This window comes from Cucurbita maxima, unplaced genomic scaffold (genome assembly GCF_002738345.1).
Source record: "Cucurbita maxima cultivar Rimu unplaced genomic scaffold, Cmax_1.0 Cma_Scf00001, whole genome shotgun sequence".
NCBI classification, from domain to species: Eukaryota; Viridiplantae; Streptophyta; class Magnoliopsida; order Cucurbitales; family Cucurbitaceae; genus Cucurbita; species Cucurbita maxima.
The window spans coordinates 8,253,311-8,279,894 of NW_019272017.1; the positions used below are offsets into that span (position 1 = coordinate 8,253,311).

General features: G+C 35.9%; 6 protein-coding genes across 10 annotated transcripts; 4 read left to right on the top strand and 2 right to left on the bottom strand.

Moving 5' to 3' along the window:
- Positions 1 to 198: 198 nt before the first annotated feature.
- Positions 199 to 2,697, top strand: LOC111493607 (SNF1-related protein kinase regulatory subunit gamma-1-like). Of its 2 annotated transcripts, none has more exons than XM_023143403.1 (6): positions 199 to 532; positions 601 to 784; positions 901 to 1,343; positions 1,461 to 1,727; positions 1,801 to 1,973; positions 2,268 to 2,697. In XM_023143403.1, the coding sequence occupies exons 2-6, from the start codon at positions 619 to 621 to the stop codon at positions 2,545 to 2,547; spliced, it is 1,329 nt and encodes a 442-aa protein (XP_022999171.1). In that variant the 5' UTR covers positions 199 to 532; positions 601 to 618; the 3' UTR covers positions 2,548 to 2,697. The 2 variants fall into 2 exon arrangements, with proteins under 2 accessions (XP_022999171.1, XP_022999253.1); XM_023143485.1 differs by having other exon boundaries at positions 609 to 784.
- On the bottom strand, positions 2,430 to 4,593 carry LOC111492916 (pentatricopeptide repeat-containing protein At2g02750). The gene is made up of 2 exons (XM_023142463.1): positions 2,655 to 4,593; positions 2,430 to 2,521 (listed from the first exon to the last, which is right to left on the bottom strand). The coding sequence occupies exon 1, from the start codon at positions 4,504 to 4,506 to the stop codon at positions 2,662 to 2,664; it is 1,845 nt and encodes a 614-aa protein (XP_022998231.1). The 5' UTR covers positions 4,507 to 4,593; the 3' UTR covers positions 2,430 to 2,521; positions 2,655 to 2,661.
- Positions 4,594 to 5,808: 1,215 nt separating this feature from the next.
- On the top strand, positions 5,809 to 9,702 carry LOC111476786 (ubiquitin-conjugating enzyme E2 2). Of its 2 annotated transcripts, none has more exons than XM_023120605.1 (6): positions 5,809 to 5,976; positions 6,517 to 6,734; positions 6,837 to 6,862; positions 7,500 to 7,589; positions 8,103 to 8,191; positions 9,407 to 9,702. In XM_023120605.1, the coding sequence occupies exons 2-6, from the start codon at positions 6,610 to 6,612 to the stop codon at positions 9,533 to 9,535; spliced, it is 459 nt and encodes a 152-aa protein (XP_022976373.1). In that variant the 5' UTR covers positions 5,809 to 5,976; positions 6,517 to 6,609; the 3' UTR covers positions 9,536 to 9,702. The 2 variants fall into 2 exon arrangements, with proteins under 2 accessions (XP_022976373.1, XP_022976364.1); XM_023120596.1 differs by having other exon boundaries at positions 5,810 to 5,976; positions 6,601 to 6,734.
- An 835-nt stretch (positions 9,703 to 10,537) lies between these two features.
- Positions 10,538 to 14,655, top strand: LOC111476778 (ubiquitin-conjugating enzyme E2 2-like). Its single transcript, XM_023120584.1, has 6 exons — positions 10,538 to 10,716; positions 11,434 to 11,567; positions 11,687 to 11,712; positions 12,355 to 12,444; positions 12,970 to 13,058; positions 14,321 to 14,655. The coding sequence occupies exons 2-6, from the start codon at positions 11,443 to 11,445 to the stop codon at positions 14,447 to 14,449; spliced, it is 459 nt and encodes a 152-aa protein (XP_022976352.1). The 5' UTR covers positions 10,538 to 10,716; positions 11,434 to 11,442; the 3' UTR covers positions 14,450 to 14,655.
- Positions 14,656 to 15,299: 644 nt separating this feature from the next.
- LOC111499116 (UDP-galactose/UDP-glucose transporter 3) lies at positions 15,300 to 18,314 on the top strand. 2 transcript variants are annotated; one of them, XM_023150634.1, is made up of 7 exons: positions 15,300 to 15,519; positions 16,098 to 16,195; positions 16,328 to 16,458; positions 16,699 to 16,729; positions 16,909 to 17,012; positions 17,103 to 17,224; positions 17,474 to 18,314. In XM_023150634.1, the coding sequence occupies exons 1-7, from the start codon at positions 15,416 to 15,418 to the stop codon at positions 17,880 to 17,882; spliced, it is 999 nt and encodes a 332-aa protein (XP_023006402.1). In that variant the 5' UTR covers positions 15,300 to 15,415; the 3' UTR covers positions 17,883 to 18,314. The 2 variants fall into 2 exon arrangements, with proteins under 2 accessions (XP_023006402.1, XP_023006479.1); XM_023150711.1 differs by lacking the exon at positions 16,098 to 16,195 and having other exon boundaries at positions 17,474 to 18,176.
- Positions 18,315 to 18,978: 664 nt separating this feature from the next.
- Positions 18,979 to 24,586, bottom strand: LOC111498980 (transcription factor MYB124-like). 2 transcript variants are annotated; one of them, XM_023150512.1, is made up of 12 exons: positions 24,209 to 24,586; positions 24,052 to 24,098; positions 23,893 to 23,949; positions 23,719 to 23,791; positions 23,378 to 23,433; positions 23,116 to 23,292; positions 22,846 to 23,024; positions 22,482 to 22,627; positions 21,993 to 22,129; positions 21,698 to 21,912; positions 21,466 to 21,608; positions 18,979 to 19,736 (listed from the first exon to the last, which is right to left on the bottom strand). In XM_023150512.1, exons 1-12 carry the CDS (start codon positions 24,284 to 24,286, stop codon positions 19,626 to 19,628), a joined length of 1,419 nt encoding a protein of 472 aa, XP_023006280.1. In that variant the 5' UTR covers positions 24,287 to 24,586; the 3' UTR covers positions 18,979 to 19,625. The 2 variants fall into 2 exon arrangements, with proteins under 2 accessions (XP_023006280.1, XP_023006202.1); XM_023150434.1 differs by having other exon boundaries at positions 21,466 to 21,611.
- Positions 24,587 to 26,584: the final 1,998 nt, after the last annotated feature.

The window sequence follows — 26,584 nt, forward strand, 5'->3', positions numbered from 1 at the left end:
GTCATTTAAATGATACTTTTATTTTATTAGTAGTTTGTTTTTTCATTTATTATTTTAAGTAAATATCAAAATACTTCCGTTAGAACATAAAAATGGTTAAAGATAAATATATGATTTTTTTTAATTTCATAATCTCAAATATACCCTTTTAATAATTTTAAAATTACTGGTTCAAATTTAAAAAGAAGCATCATATTCCCCTCCATAAAATAAAATTTTGCAATGTGCTTACATTGTGTAATTATAAGGCCATATGATCGAGAGGACGAAACCAGACCGCAAAAAAGACCAACGCAACGCAACCTTCGATGCGTGGGACTTTCTTACATAGCCAGAGAGAGAGGGAGGTGCTGACCATTTCAATGCTGGTGGCAGCTGACGGAGTCGCATTCAGAGACGTGGCGGGAAGATGGGATATCAGCGATAAATCCTGCAGGCCAGTTAAAGAGAGGGAACCTTCTGATCTAATTCCTGAATTCATTTGATGATACACAACAGAGCCTAAGGAGCCTTTCGAAGCGCATCTTCTGAGGTAGGTTTGATCTATATGGTTTTTTAAACGTTTCAATCATAAGTAGGAGTGAATGATGCATTTCCCAGGATCCCAGTTTACAACATATGGCACAAGGACAGGAGGTTAGATATTCTGCATTGTCAAACTGCGAATCCTATTTCGAACGCATCCAATCTACGAAGAAACTTCCAAAGTTCTTACAGGAGACGCTGAATGATGCATTTGCCAGGATCCCAGTTTCCTCATTTCCTGGAGTTTCGGTAGGCAGAGGTAATAATGAGTATCAACAACAACTTCAATTTTATAACTTCCTTCGTATGTTTATGCATAACAAATTACTAGGAGGGTTGAAGAAATAAAAAGAAAAAAATATATACTTTTTACAGTTATTGAGATTCCAGCAGACACAACTATTCCTCATGCTGTGAAGATTCTATCTGAGTGCAACATTTTATCAGCTCCTGTAACAAATCCAAATGCAAGAGCAAGTATAAATTGGAGAGAAAGATACCTTGGAATTGTGGATTATTCGGCAATTATCTTGTGGGTGATGGAGAGTGCGGAACTTGCTGCAGCTTCCTTATCTGCTGGTTCAGCTACTGCTATTGGAGTTGGTGCAGGAGCAGTTGGTGCTCTTGGAGCATTGGCATTAGGCGCGACAGGCCCCATTGCAGTTGCAGGGATAGCTGCAGCGGCGGTTGGAGCTGCTGTGGCTGGTGGAGTTGCTGTGGACAGAGGAATCGGTAAAGATGCTGCCACAGCGGCTGATAGTTTAGGACAAGATTTTTACAAAGTCTTACTGCAAGAAGAACCATTCAAATCAACAACAGTAGGCTCTTAAACTATGCCAGTAGGGTGACTTTTATTGCTCAAACTAACCAAATTACTACCTCATATCATATGTACTCATTTTCAAGCCTTGGTATCATGTACTCATGTGTTCCAGGTTCAGTCAATATTGAAATCCTACCGCTGGGCTCCATTTCTTCCAGTGACCCTAGATAATTCCATGTTAGGTGTCTTATTGCTACTCTCAAAATATAGATTGAGGAATGTACCTGTCATCGAACCAGGGAAACCCGACATCAAGAATTACATAACTCAATCTGCAGTGGTTCAGGGTCTTGAAAGGTGTAGAGGAAGGGACTGGTTTGACTGTATAGCTGCAAGACCTATTTCCGATTTAGGACTTCCTTTCATGTCTTGTAACGAGGCAAGTACTTATAATGACTGGTTTGGGTTTGTAACAATTTACAGCTTTAATTGTCTGTTCTCTTTTTGGTCAGGTTATTACCATCCAAAGCCAAGAGTTGATACTGGAAGCTTTCAAGCGAATGAGAGATAATCACATTGGTGGGCTTCCAGTTGTCGAGGGGCCAAAGAACAGAATTGTGGGAAATATAAGTATAAGAGACATAAGATATTTGCTGCTTAAGCCTGAAATTTTCTCCAATTTCAGGTAGGATACGAGGCAGGACTTTTCATTATGCACGTTGAATTACGTTTTTAAGTCACATACTTGACCTTCTACTATAGAATGCTCTAGTATCTGCCAACTATGAAAATCAATAAACGTGGAAAGGATTGCATATTAACTATGTTAGAAACTAATGCCCCAATGAGGTAATGAACTTTCTTTTATGGCTCGTATGGGCTAATTCCTTCTGTTTTTCTATATTATCAAACGTGTTTAAGCTATAAAAGCCATTTTTCTTGATTAATGTTTTATGTTTCTTTTGTCGTTGGATTTCAGGAAGCTTACTGTTATGGATTTCATCAAAACAGTAGTTATGTTGATCCAAGATGTTGGGAAACTAGCCCCACCAATCATATGCAAACTCGATTCGACTCTCGGCTCTGTTATTCATAGTCTTGCTTCCAAATCAGTCCACAGGATCTATGTCGTAGCTGCTGATGACGAAGTTGTAGGGGTCATCACCCTAAGGGATGTGATCTCGTGCTTCATTTTTGAACCACCCAACTACATAATCAACAACTTTGGATTCTCTGCCGAAGAAATGTTGAATCAGTGATATTTATAAGTTTTCCTTACAAATCATAAATATTTAAGCTGTAAAAGAGTTGCGAGTTCTGGTTTGGCACCAGAAGTATACTAATTACTTGGTTTATGTACTTACACTCTTAGGTCATTCTATTGAACTAAGGCCAGATGGCTTTCTCAATCCTTTGTCATTCATCATTTCTCTAACCCTTTCAACATCTTTCCACCTTCCAAGCTCAGCATATATATTGGATAAGATAACAAATGGAAGTGGATTTTTAGGCTCTAATTCTGAAATTCTTGAAGCCATTTCTTCGCCCAGTTTAGAATCTTTGTGCAAGCTACAAGCACCAAGCAAAGAAGCAAGAGAAGACATAGAAGGCTCTGGCAATTCTTCCAACAATTTTCGAGCTTTCCCCAACTGGCCGGCTCTACCCAAAATGTCTATCATGCAGTTATAATGATCACGATCTGGCTGAAGGTCGTATTTCTTGTTCATCATCTTGAAAAACTGCCAACCTTTGTCAACCTGACCACAATGACTGCAAATAGATAAGAGACTGGTAAATGTGGCCGCATTAGGATGTACTCCTTCTTCCAGCATCCGATCAAATATATCAAACGCAGATTTGTTCTCCCCATTGTTCCCGTAACCTGAGATCATTGCGTTCCAAAATATTGTATCTTTTGGTTTGAAGCCAAATTGATCGAAGAGTCTCTGTGCTGAAGAAAGACATCCACATTTCATGTACATGTCAATAAGTGCCGTGGCAAGCAACACGTCCATATGAATGAAACGTTTAGTTACTTGGGCATGGATCTCTTTGCCATGTCGCAATGCAGACAAGTCTGAACAAATGGATAAAAAACTGGTGAGAGATTTTAAACTAGGGACTGTGCCAGCCGATTGCATTCTATGAAAGTACTTAAAGGCCTTCGCCGGCTGACCCAAATGGGCATGTCCACTTATCATTGAGTTCCAGGTAGCTGAATCTGGTTGCAATTTATGGGACTCCAACGATTCAAAAAGTTCCACTGCAATTTCACTCTGTTCATTTAACATCATTCCTGCAATCAATGAATTCCAAGTAAATAAGTTACTGGTTCCTTTCCGCTCGTTTAATACATTGTGTGCACACTGCCAAGCCCCACATTTAGAATACATGTCCACCAGTGCAGTTCCTACCATTACATCATCATTATCAATTTTAACAGTGAGTGCATGAACCTGCCTACCAAATCCAAGATGTGAAAGACTAGAACAAGCAGAAAGGACAGAAACCAGTGTGACGGAATTCGATTTCCCAGGTGGGCGTTCCATCATGCTCTTAAATACATCAATTACCATACGGGGCATGCCATTCAGTAGAAGCCCTGAAATATAAGCATTAAAACTCACCACGTTTTTGTTCGACATCTCTTGGAATACCTTTGCAGCGAAACCCATTTTTTCACAAGTACAATACATCGTCAAAAGCGCCGTAGCAACATATACATCCATTTGAAAACCCAGGTTGATAGCCCAACAATGTACTTGCATCCCATGAGCAACACTTGCGCATGCTGACAGTAAGTTAACAATGGTAATTGAATTGGGCTTTAATGAACCGCGATTCACAAGCTCAACCATCCGTAACGCTTCTCCACGAAAACCATTCAACAGAAACCCAGAAATCATTGCGTTTAAAGACGCCGTGTTTCTGTGGGGCATTTCGTCGAACACTTTCAGAGCGTCATCAACATGAAAAAGCTTCAAATACATATCCGTGAGGGCTGTTGCTGCATAGACGTCTGCTGAAAACCCCACTTTCATCAAGTGGGTATGCAGCATTTGGCCTTGTGGAACCGAGTTAAGCTTTGCGCACGCTTTGAAGAGAGGAGGAAAAATGAAATTGTGAGAACTAAGGGAGGCTGAGTGGTGCTGCGAGTACATGGAGAATGCTTCAACGTAAAATCCTTTGGCCACCAATCGCACTATTTCGCGATTCATGGGATTTGATCGGAGCACAAGCGATCGAGCTTATTAACCAGTTGTAGACTTGTTACCTTCCAACGCTCGTTTACGTTGGTCCGTTCGACTTTTCTTATTTATTTAAGTAGTTAAACAAGCTTTACAAAAGAGAGGACAATCCTATTAAATGTTACCTAATCATTTAGATAAATTCCAATAATTTGTCTCAGCTATAAAAATTTAAGATCCTTACTGACGGCTCAAATGTTAATGTTATCTAATTTTTCAGGTTAACGTGTTTCGTGGGTTCAAATATGCTAATAAAATAGTTTCAAGAGCAAGAACATCAAATTTTTTCCACCGCTCTTGCGGGGAGATCATGTTATGAGGTTGGAGTGGAACATGCACTCAAATTCTGAATGCACAACAGCAAGAGCTCGATGAAAAAGCATAATGAAAATTACAAATAACACCTCCATTAACGAGGGAATCATTACTTGGAAGTCCGACAGATAGTTAAGCATAAGAAATAAGATAACCGGGTTAATTTCATTTCAGGACGTTTGATATAATATTTTAAGTTGAAGTGAGATTTTAATCCATATTAAACTTATTATCCCATAAGTAATTCAAGTGGGTCTCTGAGTTATGTTAAATAATCTTATTAAGCCTTTCCTTATCTACGGATTTTAGTTTTTATCAAACATTTTTCCTATAAAGTTTTTTATTATTTTTAATTTTTATGTTGTGCATTAGGTATATGAAACGATGTCCACTATGTATATAAAGTCGTCCCTATCTTATCTCCATTAAATTTCTCATTTATTTATTTATTTACAGAAATCATAGATTTCCTATATTATTTCGGTTTATTGTTTTTTTTAAAAAAGATAATTATTTTAAATTTTTCATATTTTAATATAATATTTATTAAAAATCATAATAAATCAATATCTTTTATATATATTATACATGTTTTACCAACTTAACTTTTAAAAATTTAAATTTTAATATAAACATAATCTTTAACCATCAGAAAAAAAAATCTAAATATTATTTTAAAATTAAGTAATTTATTTTTTTAATATCACCTCTAGATCATAACAACTTACAGATTAGAGATCCCTTACAAATAATCATGGGAGGGCAAGACGGCGCCACGTTAATTTACGCGCAAAATGGGCGGCCAAAATGGCAAATTACCAGCACATCGCTGATTGGCACGTGGTAATTCATTTTCCTCTACAATTTATCTTTTATTGTCTTTATTATTATTATTATTATTATTATTATTATTATTATTTTGGTGGGACAAATGCAATAATATAAGCACTACTCGATTCTCCTCTCCCTCTTTTAGTCTCTTAATCGTGTTTTGGCCACTGGGGAAGTCTCTCATCGACGATTCCTTCTCGTGAACCGTTTGAGGATTGAAATCGGGATTTTTCTTTGATTTAGTTTTTGAGTCCATCAAGATCAAGTGAAGGATCTCGCCGTGCTAGGTTACGGGTAAGGGGTTTCGATCATCTTAATTGTTTGAATTCTTTTCTACATGGTTGCCTTGTTAATTTTGTCTTCGATTCGTGGATTATCATGGTGTCACTGGTTTTTGTTTTCGATGTTATTGACGTGGTTGTCGCGTGGATGCATGTGTTCCCATACCGAGGTTAAGACCTGTTCACCTTAATTTGTTAGATGATGTATTCTGCTTGTCTGGCTAGCAGATTTGGACAGAGATCTAGGGGTTTTGATTACGGCGACAGTATGGGAAAAGATTTATTGACGTGCAACGCGTTAACTATTTTGTTTTGTTACTGCACGGGTTTGTAATATCTAGTAGTTAGCTTTCCGAATTGAAATGTGTCTCGACGACATTTCCTCGTATCTTGCTTGTTCTTTAAATGAAATTAAACAGTTCCACCACTTCTCCATCCATTTAATCCCCTTCTCGTTTGACGATCGAGGTTGTTTCTTGTTCTTCATCAAACTTGCACTTGGCGTGAATTTTTATATATTTTGAATACTCAAACGGTATCTTTTCATCTTCAGATTGAGCATATTCATTATTTCTGCGTTGGCCATGCGAGTGCTGAAGAAAGTGAAGTTAAAATTGTTCTCTTGGTTTATTTTCAGCCGGTGAGGATGTCTACTCCTGCAAGGAAGAGACTGATGAGAGATTTCAAGAGGTTGCAGCTAGATCCACCTGCTGGCATCAGTGGTGCTCCCCAAGACAATAATATCATGCTATGGAATGCTGTTATATTCGGGTACGACCCTTTTTTTCCTTTTTCTTATCAGAATTTTTTTTACATGTCCATCATTGCTTCTGTTGCTAACTGACTTACATGTTACTTCGTTGGCTTATGCAGGCCAGATGATACACCTTGGGATGGAGGTATTCTCAATTTCTGGTCCTTTATGACTAATTAAGAAGACAACAGTGTTGTTATTAGAACCGAGTCTTCTAATGATTTACCTCTCTCTTATTTGACGATTTCACTTTGTTTTCTATCCAAAACTACAAATAATTAATGATATTGATGCATGTGTACTACAATATATACAATAGTATTTTAACTTTTCTCAATTATGTAGATATTTTTTTTGCTATATAGTTAATTATTTGAATGATAGTTTGTATCTTCACGTCTCTTGATCTTCTTGTCAAGCTCTTTCCACTATTTGGATATAGCGAGTGCATTGTATTTCCTGGGGGGATAATCGGAATAATTATAACTTCTAAAATTCCATTTATTGTCTTCTTGGGGCTCTTGACTTTGTAAAGTCAGGTTATTTTCATCTCTCCTGATGCAATGTACGGGTATGTACTCTGAATGATCCATGTATTATGCAGTGCTTTTCTAAACGTGAGATTTTAGTGAAAGGGATATTGGCATCTTGTTTGTCGTTTGATTTTCTGAAATTTTTAGTTAATTTTGTATTCAAATTTGGTAGTTTTCTTAATTAAATATATTTCTGAATTTCTTGTGTATGGTGTGTAATTTGGTAATCATTTTTTTTGAGTTGACCAGGTACGTTCAAACTTACCCTTCAGTTCACTGAGGATTATCCAAATAAGCCACCGACAGTCCGCTTTGTTTCTAGAATGTTCCACCCTAACAGTAAGTTCACAACCCAGGAATGTGGCCTTAACAAATATTTTATGATTTGATTCATTCTCGGTCAATTTGCGGGCTTTTTGTAATCTCCATTGGCACTAGGTTTTATGAGGATGGCTAGTTCTACTGTACGTTTTTTTCTCTACTATTTTCTGTTAATACAATGTAGCTCAATGTGTGTGTTTTGGTGCTCATATAATTCTCTTGCTAAGAAATGGAAAAAAAACCATCTTCTAATATTATCGTTTCTGCTTTCATCAAACCTTTATAAATCCTAATTGCAATGCTTGATATGTATGCTATGTTGGGCTTGGATATGGATGGGTGATTTTAATATGTGAAAGTTCAGAGAAAAAGAGTTCAACTATCTTGTAAAATGACAAAGTAAATATTTATCTTAGGTTGCAACGTAAGTTGTGACAATTTTGTTTTTAAATTATTTTCTGTACGAGCTGCTTAGTTATTTTATTTTATTTTATTTTATTTTGCTCATTTGTCTTTTGCAATCACCTTCAGTTTATGCCGATGGTAGCATTTGTTTGGACATTCTGCAAAATCAGTGGAGCCCAATATATGACGTAGCCGCTATACTCACCTCTATTCAGGTACCACCTAATCAATTTGACCTTAATGTCTGTCAAGGATGAAATTTTTTCTTGCTATATTATCGGCAGGCTCCTTTTATCATTTTATAAGATGTAAATAATGTAATTATAGTCAGTTAATGAAACCTGCCATTGCCTCCTCTGTACTATGCCCAACCTTTGTTGAAGAATGCATAAGGTTCATGTGTCCTCTGGATGTTTATTGCATTAAATTTTGATGAAACTAGCTTATTGAGCAGGCGGTTAGTTGTAAGCCTGTTCTCCCTGCTGACCCATGCATAAATGCGTTGTTCTTGTAGTTTTTGTCCTTGATTTTTGAATTAGCAACACATGATAGGTTTGATTCACTCATTTTTTCTTTTAGGAAAAAAAAAAAAAAAAAAAAAAAAACTAAAAACATAATGCCCTAGAATTTCAGTGTAGGTTTCAATTTTGACCATGTCGTTTTATAAGTTTCATTTTTGACCTTTGAATTGTTTGGAAACATCCCTTCTGCCAACTCTTTTGTTAACATGAACACAGAAATATGATATGGTCGTATATAGAATAAGGTACATGAGCATAAGTGACAGATTTCAATTATGCCCTTTGACTTTTGAATAGGTTTTAGTTATGTTCTTATTATCTCCAAGTCATATTCTAACTGAACCTTTAAAATTGTTTCAAAACTGCATAAATATGCTATTAACTTTCGAATTTAAATGAATCTAAATATTTACGTGGTAGTGAGGCATCAAAAAGTCAAGGATTTTAGCTTTATTCAAAATGGTGTTGATAGGGAGGGAAGTGGAATTGAAGGTTAGAGTTTTAGTTTAAATGGCATCGAGAGCCATGTATTGTGAGAATAGTAATACATTTGTCAAAATTAGCAGTCACACACTGGAAAAGTCAAAGGAGCAGGGATCTTCATGGGGGAAAAATGGTGGAAGAGTGGGGTTAGTGGAAAATATGGGTGGGAAACTAGGTGAACAATAAAAAATGATTGACTAATGGATGAAGACACATTATCCTCCAAGGTAAGAAATTTGTTTTGCAATAGTGGGCCCTGGGTTCGGTTATTTGGGAGTCTTTGTTTGTCACTGCCACTCTTCTTTGTTTATGGCTTAATCTTAATTTGCATCCTTTAGTTGAGAGATGATACACTTTGGGATGGAGGTGTTTTGGAAATTTTATCAACCTTTTGTGTTTTTATACCATTAATGTTTTCCTTTGCAGTCGCTGCTTTGCGACCCCAATCCAAACTCTCCTGCTAATTCTGAAGCTGCTAGGATGTTTAGCGAGAACAAGCGTGAGTACAACAGGCGAGTTCGTGAAATTGTGGAACAGAGCTGGACTGCTGATTAGCCACAAAATGGTTGTAGGCGAACAAAACAGAAAAGATGGTCGATTGGCTTGTTTGCATGATATTGTGTACCTGGGAAGAAAACTGATTTGTTTTGTAATTTGCGTATTATGTGATATGCTTGCTTGGTTTATTAAGATGAACTGCTTTAGTCTATTTCAATTTGTCTCTGGTCTGGCTTTTGCATCTTTCTCACCTAAGTTTTCCTCTATCCTTTAATTCCGACCTTTTGATCCAGACAAGTGCCATCATTACACATCTTCAATTGGGGTGCTTACCAATACGATGAAAAGCTATGGAGGATCAGGGATTAATAATATAGACTACACGTGATGTTTGTCATTCTGTGTACCAAACTGTACTGCCGGCTTAGACAGCAAGGACCTTAGAATCCTTTTATTTCCTCTTTATTTATTGATTTTTTTTTTTAATTAAGCAAGGGTAAAATGCGAGCTGTATCAATACTCGTATAATAATATTTTATGTGTTATGTTACACTATAAGAAGTTTTTATATATTTCTTTTTGGACACAGTCTACTTATTTTGTTCCCAATGACAGGTTTATAATTTCAAAACAAGTTTTACATCAAATAAAAAATTCAAATAGCTCATCATGAGATGAGATAGGGTAATTAGAAAAGCTGAAGAAAGAATAATATTAAAGGAAAGCGACAATTGCGTAAAACGTACGATGACCATTCAAATGAAAAAGAAATAAAAAATAAAAAGGAAAAAGAAAAAACGTATTTAAATAAAAAAGAAAAGTAAAAAGAAAAAGAAAAATCTTGGACTGAACAGTGCTTTTAATCATTGGAGATGGGAGGCCAAGGCGGCTTCCTGTTAATGTACGCGCTAAAAATTCGGACAAATACCAAATAAAATAATAACGAACACTACAAAATTACCGCACTGCAGATTCGCACGTGCCAACTCATTTTCCTCTATAATATTTATTTATTTTTTTCTTTTGTGAAATTTGATTTCAATTCAATATAAGCAAGATTTGGGTTATCTCCTGCCTTCTCTCCTCTTATCGTGTTTTGGTCACCGGTGGAGATCTCTTGTGGACGAGTACCTTTCGTAAAACCAGTCGAGATAAGTGCTCGGGATTTTCTTTCATTTTGTTTCTGAATCATCCATCGAGATCAGCCGAAGTTATCGGCTCGCCGAGCTCGGTTACGGGTAAGGGATTTCGATCATCTTAGTTTTTTGAGTTATTGTCTTTTTTGGTCGCTCTTTGTTAATTTTGTCTCCGATTCGTCGATCACCGTGGTGTTACTGGCCTTTGTCTTCGACGTAGTCGACGTGGTTGTACTTGTGCTAATACCGAGGTGTTAAAAGCTTGTTCGCCCTAATTTGTTAGGAATTGTAATCTGTGTCTATCCAGCAGTTTAGGAGAGAGATCTAGGGTTTTGTTTCATGAGAAGGGTACGGGAAAGGGTTTATTGACGTCCAAGAGCTTGAGTGTTAATTTTGTTAAGGCACGGGTTTGTAGTAGCTACTATGTTTTCCGGATTGAATTATGTATCGAAGGAGATTCTTTTATGTTCTTGTTTGTCCTGTAAATGGAATTAAATGGTATCTCCTCCTTCTGCATCCATTGGGTTCATGTGGACGTATGCTCTAGAGTCTGGACTTCATTTTAGACCTGCAATTTTAATTTACTTAAAAAGCGCCATTGAAGTTCTCCATTGTTCTTTTCGTTATGGTGATATCATGGAAGATAGAGGCACCTCCTTCTCATTTGATTGAACTTGTTTCATGTCCCTCATCTAACTTTCACGTGGTTGAATTTTCATCTTTTGTATCCTTCTTTAACGGTCCTTATTCATTTTTCTGCATTGGCCATATGCATTTTTAACAATTGAAGCTAAGATTGTTGTCTTGGTCTATTTTTAGCCGGTGAGGATGTCTACTCCTGCAAGGAAGAGACTGATGAGAGACTTCAGGAGGTTGCAGCAAGATCCACCTGCTGGCATCAGTGGTGCTCCACTAGACAATAATATCATGCTATGGAATGCTGTCATATTTGGGTAAGCTGGGAAAAGAAATAATGACCTTGTTCTTTCTTCTTATCAGAATTTGTGCAGGGCAATTGTTTCTTTGACTACTGATGCTTTGGTCTTTGATTGTTTTTTGTTGGCTTTTGCAGGCCAGATGATACACCTTGGGATGGAGGTATTCTTAACTTCTGCCTTTCTTGGCCTATTTTTCTTATTTAGAATAAACAGCGTTGTATTAGGATCAAGTTCTATAGTAATGTACTCATTTCTTCTTTGATGGTTTCACTTTGTTTTTCTGTCCAAAACTATTACTAATGAGGATCTTTTTTCACTGCAGCTATGTAGATGTGTATGTTTGCTTTATATCTATTAGCTTTGTACAGTTAAATTGATTTGTCAATTTTAAAATTATCGGGTCCTGATTTGCATGATATTTTGTTTGTATTACATGTTCTTCTTTTTAAGCTTTTTACTGTTTGGATATGGATGTGTGTTGTATTTTCTGGTGGAGAATTCAAAGAATAATTAGAACTTTCTAAATGTCTGGTTGTGATTTCCTGGTTCTTTAAATTCAAAATGTTAAGTTGCTTTCATACTTCCTGGTGCGAGTTATGGGAATGTATTCTGGAGGATCTGTGTATTCTGGTGTTCTTTTCTAAACACTGAAATGGACATTAGCATCTTGTTTACTTTTCTGAGAATTTCAATTAATTTTGCATCTTATTTTGGTATTTTTCCACAAGTATTTTTTTCTTATGAACTCCTCATGTAGTTTATGAATTGTAATTTGGCTACCCTTTTTTTGAGTGTTGACCAGGTACGTTTAAGCTGACCCTTCAGTTCACGGAGGATTATCCAAATAAGCCACCAACAGTTCGCTTTGTGTCCAGAATGTTCCACCCTAATAGTAAGTTCACAATATCAAAGAATGTGCCCTTTACAAACAAGTTATGCGTTATGTGGTTCATTCTGGGTCAATTTGAGAGCTTATTATAGTCTCCATTGGCACTGGGTTAAGAAGATGCCTAGTTCTCCTGTAGATTCTTTCTCCAGCTACTTATTGTTAAGAGAGTGTTGCTTACTATGTTTATATGCTGTGCTTACCCAATTTCATTGTATATTTTTCATATTGTGCATAGGTTGTTTTCTTTTTCTTACAAATAAAAAGTAGTCTATTGTGTTTCCTTCATCAAACTTTTATATGAACTCAGACGTGTTATGTTTGATATGTATGGGTATGTTTGACTTGGGCCTGGATGATTTTTATGATTGGAAGGCAAGAGAGAGAAAGTATAACTATCTGGTCAAAAGACAAAGTAAATGTTTATCTTAGGGTACATTGTCAATTGTGACAATTTTATTCTTAATTTGTTCTGTACATGTTTCTAAGCCTACACTTTGTTTGTGCGTTTTCCTTTTCCATTGCCTTCAGTTTATGCTGATGGAAGCATTTGTTTGGACATTCTACAAAATCAATGGAGCCCAATCTACGATGTAGCAGCTATACTCACCTCTATTCAGGTATTCCTAATTGATTTAACCTTAATAAATGTCAAGCGTATTTTTTATTTATGTATGATTAATAGCTCTTTTTATCACAAATGAAAAGCATGCCACTGCTCCTGTACTATGCCTTATCCTAGAAGTAGCACGCATATGGTTCATGTGTCCTCATGATGCCCATTGTAACTTATTTATGGAATTGGCTGTGCACGCAAGAATTTAATTAATACACTTGCCGTTGCCACTGACTAGCCATGCCATAAGAGCACTCATTCCTTCAATTTTTGTTCTTATTTTCTGAATTCGTGGCATATGACAGTTTAGATTCTTTTGATTTATTGATTTAGTTTATTATTTTTTGACATTTAGGATCAAGTATAAAGAACACGCCTCCTATTCAAAAGGAAAAAAAAAAAAAAAAAAAAAAAAAAAACAAAACAAAACAAAAAAAAAAAAAAAAAACAAAACAAAACAAAAAAAAAAAAAAAAAACAAAACAAAACAAAAAAAAAAAAAAAAAACAAAACAAAACAAAAAAAAAAAAAAAAAACAAAACAAAACAAAAAAAAAAAAAAAAAACAAAACAAAACAAAAAAAAAAAAAAAAAACAAAACAAAACAAAAAAAAAAAAAAAAAACAAAACAAAACAAAAAAAAAAAAAAAAAACAAAACAAAACAAAAAAAAAAAAAAAAAACAAAACAAAACAAAAAAAAAAAAAAAAAACAAAACAAAACAAAAAAAAAAAAAAAAAACAAAACAAAACAAAAAAAAAAAAAAAAAACAAAACAAAACAAAAAAAAAAAAAAAAAACAAAACAAAACAAAAAAAAAAAAAAAAAACAAAACAAAACAAAAAAAAAAAAAAAAAACAAAACAAAACAAAAAAAAAAAAAAAAAACAAAACAAAAAAAAAAAAAGTATAAAGAACTGGAATTATCTTGCCTGATTATCTGATTGGAATTTGAGACCTACTTAAGAAATTGTAGCCATTATCGATATTCTATAATTTTTTATGATACCATTAAAATATCCAACACTGCAAGTATACTACTGCCCTCCTAGAAAAGGGAGAAAGGAACGTAGGTTTGTGAGATAAAGAATTATCTGCGGAATTATTTGGTGTGGAGATTGAGTATGTGATAATATTGTTGTCAGTAATGGAAAAATGACTTGTGGAATTTAGGGTTAAATGGCTCGGTGGTGCTTTTCTTTTATTTGCAAGCTCAATGTTTGTTCGTTCGTTTGTTTGTTTTTTAATCCCAATAACGTTTTCCGTTGTAGTCGTTGCTGTGCGACCCCAATCCAAACTCACCTGCTAATTCTGAAGCTGCCCGGATGTTTAGCGAGAACAAGCGTGATTACAATAGGAGAGTACGTGAGATCGTGGAACAGAGTTGGACTGCTGATTAGCCACAAAATGGTTGTGTAGGCGAACGAACAGAAAAGACAGTCGAGTGATGACTTGTTTGCATGATATTCCACCTGGGAAGAAAACCGATTTATTGTGTAATTTGCGTATTATGGATGATAATGATGCTTGCTTGGTTTATAAAGATGAACTACTACTATGGTCTATTTCAATTTAGACTCTGGTCTATAGTATGTATTTTGGCATCTTTCTCAGGCAAGCTTCCTTCTATCCTTCAATTCTGGTCTTAGATCGAGGTTAATGCCATTTCAACGATTCAATCGGGAACTCCAATTTGGTGGGGCTAATCTCATTCTGCTTACGATACCAAACTTGCATTTTCCTCTAGCTTGAAATTATTTCATATTTACAAATACTTTTAATTGGGTTAGATTTGCTGTTTTATGTTAAATTGTACACACCCAAAATATATTTGGCAAAAATAGGAAAAAGGAAAATAATGGCCCATTAGTGACCTGACTACAAGCCCAAAAGCATAGTGAAAACTGAAACGCGTCGTTTCGGCGGATGGACGTAAGCGACATGTCGTCAAATTAGCAAAAGGTTGAAACGTCGTATCGTAAAAGAGACGTCGTAGTGGCCTTCCGTAATCTGTAGCTCCATTACGCGCCATTGGAGTTCTGAATTCCACGCTTCTAACGGCGCGGCGCCAAGTCGAGCTTTTGCCGTTGTCTTTACAAGTCTTCTATTCCGTTAAAAAGATCCGCGTCGATTCAACCAATCAGAGGTGCGACGTTGAGTCACTCAACCAATAAAAGTGCTCCACGTGGAATACCTTCCAATATAATTCGCTTCCCTGAAGCGCACTCGGGTAGTTTTTTTCTTCTCCATTTCAGCTCTTGGCCATTTTTCTTTTCCTGCCTGAATTAATTTTTTCTCTTGCATATTTCTGCAATTTCGATTTCTTTTCCTGGATCTAGTCTCTCCGGCGACATCAAGGGCTGAGAATGGAAGCTCATGGCAGTGGATTCCGCCGCGTGTTCGTGCTCGCCTTTTGCGTCGCCGGGATTTGGTCCGCTTATATTTACCAAGGCGTTCTTCAGGAGACTCTGTAAGTTTTTTTTTGTTCGTTATGATTTATTTACTATTACTTTCTTTTGAGCGAATGTCTGTTGTTGATATCTTCCTGAGGATTCTTATTATAGCATAAGCTTTGTTTTCAGATTTTTCATATTAGACTTTCTTTTTTGTATTTTTTGTTGGAAAGCAAGTTGATTCTGTTGAATTTACTTGCGAACAGTAACTGCCCATTATCCAGGGCAATCTGGGTAACTTTTCCGTGGAATTGGATGTTGCACTTATTCGTTATGCAACTTCTTCAAGATTTCTTCGCCATTATATTCTTACCTTAAGATTTCTGCATCTTTTGGGAGATTAACATTAGTGCGTATGTTTCAGAAAATGCTGGGATTTAGTATCCAAGATTCGGGTTCTTTTTCTAATGATAGGATTTCAGGACTAGTAGTCGTTCTGCCTACTGTCTTTTTCCGTGAACTTGATCCCAAGAAACCCATTTTTTCTCTTGGGAAAAATTACGTTCTGGAGGAGCATCCTCATTGTTATTGCTTTGTTCACCGACGGATTCAAATCCATTTTCATGATTTTAAGTCGTTTTTCATTTCTCTTTAGGTCCACTAAACGCTTTGGTTCCGACGGAAAGAGATTTGAACACCTTTCCTTCCTTAACCTGGCACAAAATGTTGTCTGTTTAATATGGTCATATATAAGTGAGTTTCTCTTGGCTCGACTTCTTACCAAATCTATTCTATTATGTACCTTCCATTATCGTACGGATTTAAAAGAAAAAAATATTTTGTGCTGTGGTCAAAAGAACTAAGCTGGTTGTGCATCATAAACAGTGATAAAGCTCTGGTCCAGTCGTATCACTGGTGGTGCACCTTGGTGGACATACTGGAGTGCTGGTATTACGAATACTATTGGACCAGCTATGGGAATTGAAGCTTTGAAGTATATAAGCTATCCTGCCCAGGCATGTTTCAAATGATACCCATATTTACTTGTTTAACCTTTTTATTTCTGTTGTGGCTCTATAATTTTCTAAATTTAATCAATCAAGATTTCCCTGACTGACTATAAACCCCTGGGATGAATGTATAAATGATAGTTTCTGCTAGGGATGAGTGTGAGTACTAAATAAACAATGAGCGGCAACTAAAACAATGTGTGAATATTTGATCTAGCTTATGAATTATGTTGTCCATTTCTGCAGGTCCTGGCAAAGTCATCAAAAATGATTCCAGGTTAGACAAATGAGATCCTCATAATAATATTTTTTACTCCACTTTAATATGAGGGTAGTATACTGTTACTTTCATGGTAAATAAAAAAATCATGGAAAAAGAGGTTATGAAAACAATACTTGAAATTGATGATCTATGTACGTATTCCTTCATCTGAATCTTTGTATTTGCTTATGCAGTGATGCTGATGGGTACGCTAGTTTATGGTATTAAATACACATTTCCAGAATTTTTGTGTACCTTTCTGGTTGCTGGAGGAGTATCTACATTTGCTCTCTTAAAGGTTTTTTCCTTTTCAAATCTTCTTGCTTCTCGTTTTTCTATCATCAATTTCTCTCTAAATTTTTGTTATTTATGCTTATGTTAATTCCAGACTAGCTCAAAGACTATCAGCAAGTTGGCACATCCTAATGCACCCCTTGGCTATGGGCTTTGCTTCCTGAACCTTGCATTTGATGGTTTCACGAATGCCACTCAGGATTCCATTTCAGCAAGGTGAGAATAACACTTGGATTATTTTCTTTCGTCAGAATCTTCCTTTCTTGTGCACGATTAGTTTATACGAATGTATCATGTTGAAGATTTACATTATTACATAGTATTTATCTTGTCATAGTATTCCATTTCAGCAAGGTGATGTTTTGATGTATTTATCTTGTCATAGTCCTCAGAAGCTTTATGCTGTTCAACAGTTTAAATCAATTATGTTTACGTATGGTCATATATTCGTCATCAATTCTGCAGGTATACAAAAACAAGTGCATGGGACATAATGTTGGGAATGAATCTCTGGGGTACTATATATAATGTGATCTATATGTTTGGGTGGCCGCATGGTACTGGATATCATGCCATAGAATTCTGCAGACAGCATCCTGAAGCAGCTTGGGACATTCTTCTGTATTGTCTCTGTGGAGCAGTTGGCCAAAATTTTATCTTCCTAACAATCAGCCGATTCGGTTCCCTTGCTAATACCACCATCACCACAACTCGCAAGTTTGTCAGCATTGTGGTGTCCTCTGTGCTCAGTGGAAACCCTCTGTCGTCGAAGCAGTGGGGCTGCGTTGTAATGGTCTTCTCAGGGTTATCATATCAAATTTACCTCAAGTGGAGGAAGCTGCAAAAGTTGCAGCGAAAGAGAAAGACCACCTAAGTAGGAAATCAATTGTAACCAAAGGTTCAATGGTCCTTGAATTAGAGGGTATCTGGAATATTCATGGATGTAGATTTATAGAGTGCTTTAGAAGTATAAACCAAGTTTTGACTCTGCCTTTTCTTTAATTTTCTGTAATCAGGCTTCGGGAGCGAGGGACCAGTGGAAGTTCCCTCCATGAAGATGTATCTGATTTTCATTTTTTTTTTTTTTTTTTTTTGGAACTTGAAGATAACATCTAGCTGGTGAGGATATACATACGAATGATATTTTGAGTAGTGTGTCCTTGATGGATCTACACTTCAATCTACAAAGTCAATGTAGAAAGAAACAGAAATCGGAATAATCAGTTGTGTGTATCAATGTTGTGTAGTATAGTTTGTTACAGTTATAATATGGTATAACATGATATATCATATGACCAGTAAAAAAGTTGTGCAATATAGTTTGTTACTGTGTAGCTAGATTTTGTTCTGACAAAGTATAAAATAAACAAAAATAACATGAAGGTGTTGTAAGTAGAACGTTGATGATCTTTCCACTTTGCTGGAAACAAAATTCAAAATTAGCCTTGTTCCTCGAGAAAGTTGATAGCAATAAGTGACCCTTTATTTTGTAGGTAGTTCCCTCCTCTTTTCAACATCCACTTTTTGACTTTCGTCATTATTATACTTTGTCCACCACTGCAAATCCGCCCCCAACCATCTGAATTTAACACACACACCCTTCTTCCCTGCACTGTCGACTTCGTTTCAATTTTCAGTCTCACGCCAGGGCCCGAGACATGAGGTATAAGCTTACAAAATTCTCTCCAGTGTCTGTCTTTTATTTGTCTTATCCCAACCCCCCAAATGTATTTGAACTCTCATTTCGTGTGTTGTTTTCAACAAAGCTCTTACAAATTAACCACTTACACAGGGTTTTTCCTGCACTTTCTTCTGTTTTACTTGAGGTTTTCATAGTTCCAACTGAGAAGGATAATCAGACAGACAGAGAGATTTTTGCGTCATTTTCTCTGTATCTTTATTGGGAGTTACTTAACTGGTTGCTATTCTGTTCAAAATCCAGGGGCATAAGAGAAGAGTAGAAGGATCAATGCACACCAACAACAAAACACATTCCACTCAAATCATATTTATGTTTGTTGCATCAAAAATCAGGTAAGGAACCAAAAAAAAAAAGAAGCTGATTCTATACCTCTGCACACCAAAAATAAAAAGTATACAGGAAACCACCCCAACTGGTTATCCTCTTGTTTTCATCAGTTTTTTCCTTTCTTCCTTTTTTTGCTATCTGCTTCCCTCGATCACTTTTTGTTGGAGGGCAGTAAGCATGCGGCCAAAGCATGCTTACTCTCTGAATGTCTATAAATGTATCTAGAAGTTATGTACATGTGGGAAATCAAGCTACAAAAACTGGGACACTAAGAATCACATTGCAAGGACTGGAAAAATGACACACCAAGCACACTGGTTCGGACGTTACTATTAGAGAAACCCCACCTAGGGAAAGAAAAGAAAAAAAGAATGTGGAACACGCGGTTGTACGTGTCCCGATGTGTCAGAATGCTCCATAACATTCGAGACACGGGTCATGGAATGCAGATATCAACATGCCACCATGAAAAATTTTAGGCCGGAATGGCTGCAAACCAATGGAATTTAATTCAAAAGAAAGAAAGAAAAAGACTGAATTTTGAACCTAGATAATACAGACTCTGTGTGTGGGATGATTAGAGAGGTTTTATAGACTTTGGAGAAGGGCTCTTTTGCAGGGTGGTGGTTGTGAAGGATTAACACTAGGGTTAAGGGAAGGTGACTCCACTCCCAGTGTTTTAAGAAGAAAACTCCTTTCCTGAAAAAAAAGAAGAAACAAAACAAAACAATTGAGAGGTAATATAGAAAACAAATCTCAGCATGAATCAGGCTTAAGCTTTAACATTTACTATAGCAGCTGACATTTTATACTTATATGCATACAATGTTCAATATCTATGGATAGCAACGCTTCAAAGCGGATAAAGTAGTTTTGGGTAGCAAAATTTATTTGCTGCTGACCCGATATTCTTTAACGAAGAGACTATGCTCGGATAGTCAGTGTTCAGGTTTTCCATTTTAAACTATCTCTTAGGCTAGGGAGTCTGCTTACTTAATGTTATAAGAGCTTAAGTAATGTTATAGAGAGTAAAGATCTATACATGGTAAGTTTAATAAAAAGTAAATAGTCCCTATCAATATGGTATGAAACTAAATATGGTACATAGTTACGTATAGTAGATGAATATATATAGTAAACTGAACCATATATATATTTTAGGCAGTGTTTTGAAGACATACTTTCTGCATTTTCTGTATTCTCTCTTGCTATACATACTAGAAGTCTTCAATATAAACCCTTAGTCAATATTCTTCCTTGCATATTCTTTTTCCTATTCTTTGTGTTCATCTGCCTTTTTTTTATTCTCTCTTGCCATACATACTAGAAGTCATTAATATAAACCCTTAGTGAATATTTCTCCTTGCTACATACTAGAAGTCATCTATAGGAAGCCATGTCCAATCTTCACCTAGGTTTGAGGACCTATATATGGTAGATAGCTACATATAATAAATGGTTATGTATGGTAAAACTATATATATAGATCCATATAATTTATCTTCACATAGGGTTTGAGGGCCTATATATGGTAAGTTTTATATCTGGTAAAACTATATATAGTAAACCGAACCATATATATACCCCTTATTCAGTGTAGTCGTCATCAATATAAACTTTTAGTCAATATTCCTACTTGCATTTCCTCTCTCCCGTTCTATCTTCACTTGCCCTAGTTTGACAACCATTATCAATCTGAACCACTTCAAGATAAGAAGTGGATTTATCTAAACAAGAACAGAGTTTCGGCTGAAAATTCTTAAACTACAGCAAATTTTCACGTTGCTTTAATTTTGTTAGGAGTTTAATGATGTTAATTATTAACTTATGGAGCAAATTGCACAAACCACTCCTAAACAACCATGATTGTTACGACACACTAACTTTTAATGTAAAAATTAGACCCACCAACTTCAATAAGCCAAAAAAGAATTGGAACCAAACCTCAATTGTAAAAATTGAATCCTTAAACTTTCATAAATAGAAAAATTGGCCCTATGCCCTCTCTGTGTCCTACCGTTCTCTCTCCCCTCCTTCCGAAGCCTTTCCAGGACTAGGATGCTGCAGTAGACTGCAAAATCTCTTAGCGTTAGTCCATTATCAAAGTTTCTCCCATCTAATACTCTCTCCTGTAATTGGATACTACAGCAAGCACCAGCAGCAAAAATTCGATTTATTGGCTGGATGGGAGGAAATGGAATAATGAAGGGAGGGGGAGAGTGAAAAGGACCCGATTTTCATTTTTGAACAAGACACTGCTACTTCTGACTGACAGATTTCTATAACTCTCCATAAACTCTCAAGTTTTGGATGAAGTTATCCAACCATTGTTTTTTACTGCAGCTCCTTTTTCTTTAACATAGAAACAATCACTTGACCGATTCTATTCTATTAGTGCAGTTAAACATAAAGAGCAAGGGTCACTTACACTTTCAGAGAATTGTGGGCTGGGAATTCCTGCTGCCAAGGATCTAAAAAGTGGAATTACATGCATGGGAGAGCTGAATTCTGAGCTTGAAAAGGAAGAGGCAATGGTATCAATTTTTCGTTCATTGCAACACTTGAAAGCCTCTGCTGCAGTAAAACATAGCATCTTCTTAGTAGCATATCATGAGAAAGATTAATGGCCTCTATAACCAATGCGAGAACTTATTGATTACCTCGCTCCAGGTTTGTCTTCGGAAGTATTTCTTTCTCAGATTCACCATTATTTTGCTCTCCGGTGCAAGTTGACCCAGATTCAAATTTAGGTTCTTGATGATGAGTCCCTATCTCAGGTTGGCTTTGATCTATTTTTTCCTCCGCGGTTTGGGATACTAGTGTTGATCCAGTACTGTATTCTGAACTGCCAGGAGATTCGTGGAGATTGGATTCTCTGCAGGCCATGACATAGATAAGGCTACAAATAATGAGTAACATAAATTTGAAAAATTATAGCTAGCATCCTTTTGTTACCTCCATTGGCTACCATCATTGCTACTCCTTAAATCCTCCACTGAACCTTTAGTGTCTTCCACTTGAAGGTCAATATCCGGAGTTACATATCTGGGTATGTCATTTCCTTTGGTTCGACTGAGAAAATTTTGGAGAATCTGATTCATATTTAATGGACATCACAGAACAAGAAACTATTACATGAATGAATATATGACATCATATACGAAAATATAAGAAGAATACTTGAGATTTAATAGGATGTGAAGTTTACAATTTTTGGAGAATGACGTTAACACCGATACATAATTCAAGATATTATTCCTTTTTTAATGATGAAAATCTAATTGCCATGTCTAATAATACAAATAGAGTTTATTTGTTTGTATGAGGAAGACATGGAATAAAGGTTTATCCCACTATATTTACTTGGTTATCTGCCATTACCAACATGGCAACTCACTCATACAGAGCACATATAACAGCATTGTTGATAGACGAAGTACCTACCTTCCAAGCATTTTCAAGACTCTGGTCTGTATTCTCTGAGTTGACCTTCAATGCGAGCGAACTAAGTAATTCTGCTTGTTGTGTTAAAGCGGTTACCTTCGGATCATCCTTCTTGATAAAGGTTTCTTGATTCTTGTTGCCTTGAGCTGTTTATGGTGGAGAAATGAAGAGATTAAACCCATTATCATGAGCCCGAAAGTGAAACCAAATGATGCAACAACATACAAAGCATACAAAGGAGTGATTAGTAGACTTGTTTTCGTTGGCGAAATTTTTAAGGAAATGATAATCCTGGAAAGCATGATGTGTCTCCGGTTTTAACAAAATGATGAGAAGGTTTATAAGGTTGATGTATGTGACTTACTGGTCTTTAGACCTTCGGCATTGTTCATGGGAAGTTCACCTGGCAAATTGTCGATACTAGGGACATTCTCTACCAGAGCTGCAAATGGAGCTCTCAGCTGCTGATCCCTTGCTGAGCATGGCTTTTTTAATCCATCATCAAGTGAGCAACTTTCCGTTGTATGAGATATGTGTGCTCTCCTAAATGGTTATTTGCAGAATAATTAATTATTTCCTGTCAAGCAATTTCTCCTTGACATTCTATTTAAACATCTTGTATACAAACTTTTACCTTATCCTCTTTCCTGACTGAGAAGTTTCAGAAGAAACGTCGTTACTCCCCTTTTGAAAGAGAACCCTTTTGTTGTTGTGATTGATGAATGAACTTGAGTTCTCTTTTGCTAATGCTTCATATTTGGCTCTCTTTTTACACAAGGTGGTAAACCGGTTTTTTACTGCATTGTCCGTTCTGCATAAGCCAAAACAACATGTAAATGTTTAGTAAACTTTGCAGCAAAATTGAACTGCAATAAGAGGGATGAAAAGTTCTATACCTGCCTGACACCACCTTCGCTATTTCTGTCCATCTATTTCCAAATATTTTCTGCGCCTGTAGACCAGGCTAATTTATTAGTTTTCAGGGCATCCAATGCCGTGGGAATGCGCAAAAGTTTCAACATATTGACCGTTCGGCTACTTTTATCTTTAAAGAGACCACAGCATGTGCTTATATTTGTTAATCCGAGGCATTTTAACATTATATTTCACTCCTACAAATAAGCAATGTAATAAAATGACATATACAGTAACTTTAAGCTAATAAGACAGTGATTACAGACAATATTTAAATCTCTATTCTGGATTTTTCTTTCTTACAAATGGGGGGAAGAATCACCTCGCATAGAAGCAAATCCTCTTCTGGAGACCATCCCCCTTTCTTAAAATCAGAATTCAAGTATGTGTACCATCTGTAACGTAATTACCATAGGCCATTCACATCAGTGAAACTCGATCAACCCAGAAGAAAACCAGAAGTGTTTGAATCAATGGTTCTCATCATTTCAATTACCTTCTTCTGCACTGTCTTGTTGTCTTATCCTTGAATTTGGACGCAATGATTGCCCAACTGAACAGTCGATTACAAGAACAATCAATCACAGTTTCAGTAAACTAAATTAGATTAACAACAAAGAAGATAAACACAGAGCCAATGACTGCGAGGTCATACTTTTCTGTTCCATGTTGGTTAATCTGCTCTCGGAGAATATCATCCTCCTGAAATTCCAAAAACCCATGTCAGAAATCACAGCAAAAGGAAGTATAAACAGGGGAAACAATGTATTAAGGACAAAAACGAGAATCAGAGAGGGAAAAGAAGTGGAAACCTGTTGAGTCCAGGAAACGATGTGTCGTTCCTTCTTCTTGCAATCTTCGGTGGCGAGCTTCTTCTTGGTGTCCTGCATTTGGTTTTATTAATTACAATCAACTGTGTGTGTTAGGCGCTCCTCCCCTTTTATTGAAACCCACTTGCATGCTAAAGGCAGCCTTTCTATGGCATATAAAAAAAGGGGGATAAGAAAACTGCAAAGTCCCCCAAAAAAGGAAGACCTCCCTCCCTTCCCTTTCCTTTAATCTTTACGGATAGAGAACACTGCTGGAAAACGGAACAGCAATTTCAAGTCGAAAGCGATGGTGAAAGCCCTCTACGAAGCCTCATACAATATCGAAACCGCCTCGGATTCTGACCTTTTCTCTCTCTCTCTCTCTCTCTCTCTCTCTCACACACACACACACACACACACACACACACCACTTTAATTTCTTCACTATACAGCTAGTGTCTGAGTTTATTAAACAAACAAAACCTCCATGGATTCCGAGGGAAACGGAGCAGAGACAACCAACAACCAATCATGAATCCAATCCCAATTAGAAATTTCCAGAATCAAAACAATGAGCGTAATAGTAATCTTCCTTCCTCGAACTCCAAGAAACTGCGTTGTAAGCTAAAGATCCAATGATTACGAAGGGAAGAAAGATCCAGAAATGCAAGAGAAATCGAAATGGATGTGAGTGAAAAATAGAGAAGCCCTCGAGTAAAAGGGCGAGAGAGATTCGAGAGACTGTAGAGAGACGGAAGGATATGAGACAGAGAAATGCCTCTGTTTGAATCTCTATCTAGAACACCAGAACTTGGGATTTAAAATTCAGAAAATTAGAGAAAAAAAAAAAGAAAAAAAGAAAAAAAAAAATAATAAATTGAAACAACGGACTCTTGGGCGAGTGCGCGGGTATGAAGGGAAGTTTGAATAATAACGCTGAATTCCATGTGGGGGATAGCCTGGTGGAGTCTACTATACCCACATTTCACTGACAACCCCTCTTTTTTTTTATTATTATTATTATTTTTATTCCCTTTATATGTGTCATGTATGTATGTATGCATGCATGCATGTCACATGAGTAATATTTTATTAAATTTTTATCTTAACAAAAAAAGAAAATTGTTAAAATTTGAAAAAACTCTCTATTAAGTTGGGCAATTGTCTGCTTTTATTATTATTTTAAAAAAAAAATGTATTTGCTAAAAGAAATAAATAAGTTCCCATAAAAGTAGGTTACACATACCCTCCATGCAGAATTGGGTTTTGAGTATATTAATTAAAACGGTTGTTTAGAAATAAAAATTAAAATATTTAAGAAAGTAGGAAATGTAATGTAATACGGGGTGTGACAGAAGTTAATATTTCGAGTAATTAATAAATGGTTGACTGGGAGTGCTTTTTTTATATATAATATAATTTTTGTGGGTAAACAATTAATGAAAAATGCGAATCCATATATTCTACATTTGAATTTTTGAAAATTTGAACCCAACATGCATGGAGGTAACTTGGTGGGTGTGAGATTAATACATGCGTGGTCAAATATGAAAATATGTTCATAAGATTATTTCCACGTCAGCAGTGATATGAACTGGTCACCGAATATCCATATTAGAGTTTTGTGTCGATCGTCCTAGGTGGACAAGATGGACGAGTGGCACGTGGAGATAAAAGAAGCGGAATTAAGTAATTTAAGTTATATATCTTTTGAATGGACCCCTCACAACGCTATCCTTCACCCACTCCCTCTTGTTGACAGCGAAATATCCCGCCTAAAAAGAGTGATTGCATTTCCCTTTTAAAAAATTAAAATTATAATATTTTCACCTCTAAAATATAATTACTTTCCAATTTTTGTTTTTCTTTTAAAAAATCATATAAAGTGTTTCACCTTTGGTCAAACTTGTAAGCTCATTAAATTTTTTTAATTGATTAATCTTCTTTTAATTTTTAAATTATTTGTTTTAATTACTCGATCCTTTTGATTAGGACAGAATGAATGCTCATGTTTCATGGGTATAGATATCATGGTGCTAAGTCAAATAAATTTAATTAACAAAAAAAGTAAGGAAATTAATAAGATTATTTGAATATGAGATTGATGGATGAGTAAGTTCAAAAAAGAGTGCATTAAAAGAGGTAATGTTAATTGTTATATATATAAATATATATATATATATAATAAAGGAGTAATTGTGGAGGGGACGGTGATATTTGTCCCACAAATGCCCATCCAAATGCCAATAACACCCAGAAAAAGACCGACCCTTGTGGGAGTGGAACCCTACGCAAAACCCACACACCCTCAAAACAAAATATTTTATTTTATTTTATTTTCGAAATATATATATATATATATATATATATAAAGCATAA

Excerpts from the sequence above, each read along its gene's own strand:
- LOC111499116 (XM_023150634.1), top strand. The coding sequence starts at position 15,416 with ATGGAAGCTCATGGCAGTGGATTCCGCCGCGTGTTCGTGCTCGCCTTT. Across the intron at positions 16,196-16,327 it reads TTTAATATGGTCATATATAA|TGATAAAGCTCTGGTCCAGT; the intron begins GTGAGTTTCTCT and ends CATCATAAACAG. Across the intron at positions 17,225-17,473 it reads CAGGATTCCATTTCAGCAAG|GTATACAAAAACAAGTGCAT; the intron begins GTGAGAATAACA and ends TCAATTCTGCAG.
- LOC111492916 (XM_023142463.1), bottom strand. The coding sequence starts at position 4,506 with ATGAATCGCGAAATAGTGCGATTGGTGGCCAAAGGATTTTACGTTGAA.
- LOC111498980 (XM_023150434.1), bottom strand. The coding sequence starts at position 24,286 with ATGCAGGACACCAAGAAGAAGCTCGCCACCGAAGATTGCAAGAAGAAG. Across the intron at positions 23,434-23,718 it reads AGGATTTGCTTCTATGCGAG|GCGCAGAAAATATTTGGAAA; the intron begins GTGATTCTTCCC and ends CCTGGTCTACAG. Across the intron at positions 19,737-21,465 it reads GCCCACAATTCTCTGAAAGT|GAAAGGAGTTTTCTTCTTAA; the intron begins GTAAGTGACCCT and ends CTTTTTTTTCAG.
- LOC111493607 (XM_023143403.1), top strand. The coding sequence starts at position 619 with ATGGCACAAGGACAGGAGGTTAGATATTCTGCATTGTCAAACTGCGAA. Across the intron at positions 1,728-1,800 it reads CTTTCATGTCTTGTAACGAG|GTTATTACCATCCAAAGCCA; the intron begins GCAAGTACTTAT and ends CTTTTTGGTCAG. Across the intron at positions 1,974-2,267 it reads GAAATTTTCTCCAATTTCAG|GAAGCTTACTGTTATGGATT; the intron begins GTAGGATACGAG and ends GTTGGATTTCAG.
- LOC111476786 (XM_023120605.1), top strand. The coding sequence starts at position 6,610 with ATGTCTACTCCTGCAAGGAAGAGACTGATGAGAGATTTCAAGAGGTTG. Across the intron at positions 6,735-6,836 it reads TGGAATGCTGTTATATTCGG|GCCAGATGATACACCTTGGG; the intron begins GTACGACCCTTT and ends TGGCTTATGCAG. Across the intron at positions 8,192-9,406 it reads CTATACTCACCTCTATTCAG|TCGCTGCTTTGCGACCCCAA; the intron begins GTACCACCTAAT and ends TTTCCTTTGCAG.
- LOC111476778 (XM_023120584.1), top strand. The coding sequence starts at position 11,443 with ATGTCTACTCCTGCAAGGAAGAGACTGATGAGAGACTTCAGGAGGTTG. Across the intron at positions 11,568-11,686 it reads TGGAATGCTGTCATATTTGG|GCCAGATGATACACCTTGGG; the intron begins GTAAGCTGGGAA and ends TGGCTTTTGCAG. Across the intron at positions 12,445-12,969 it reads CAGAATGTTCCACCCTAATA|TTTATGCTGATGGAAGCATT; the intron begins GTAAGTTCACAA and ends CATTGCCTTCAG.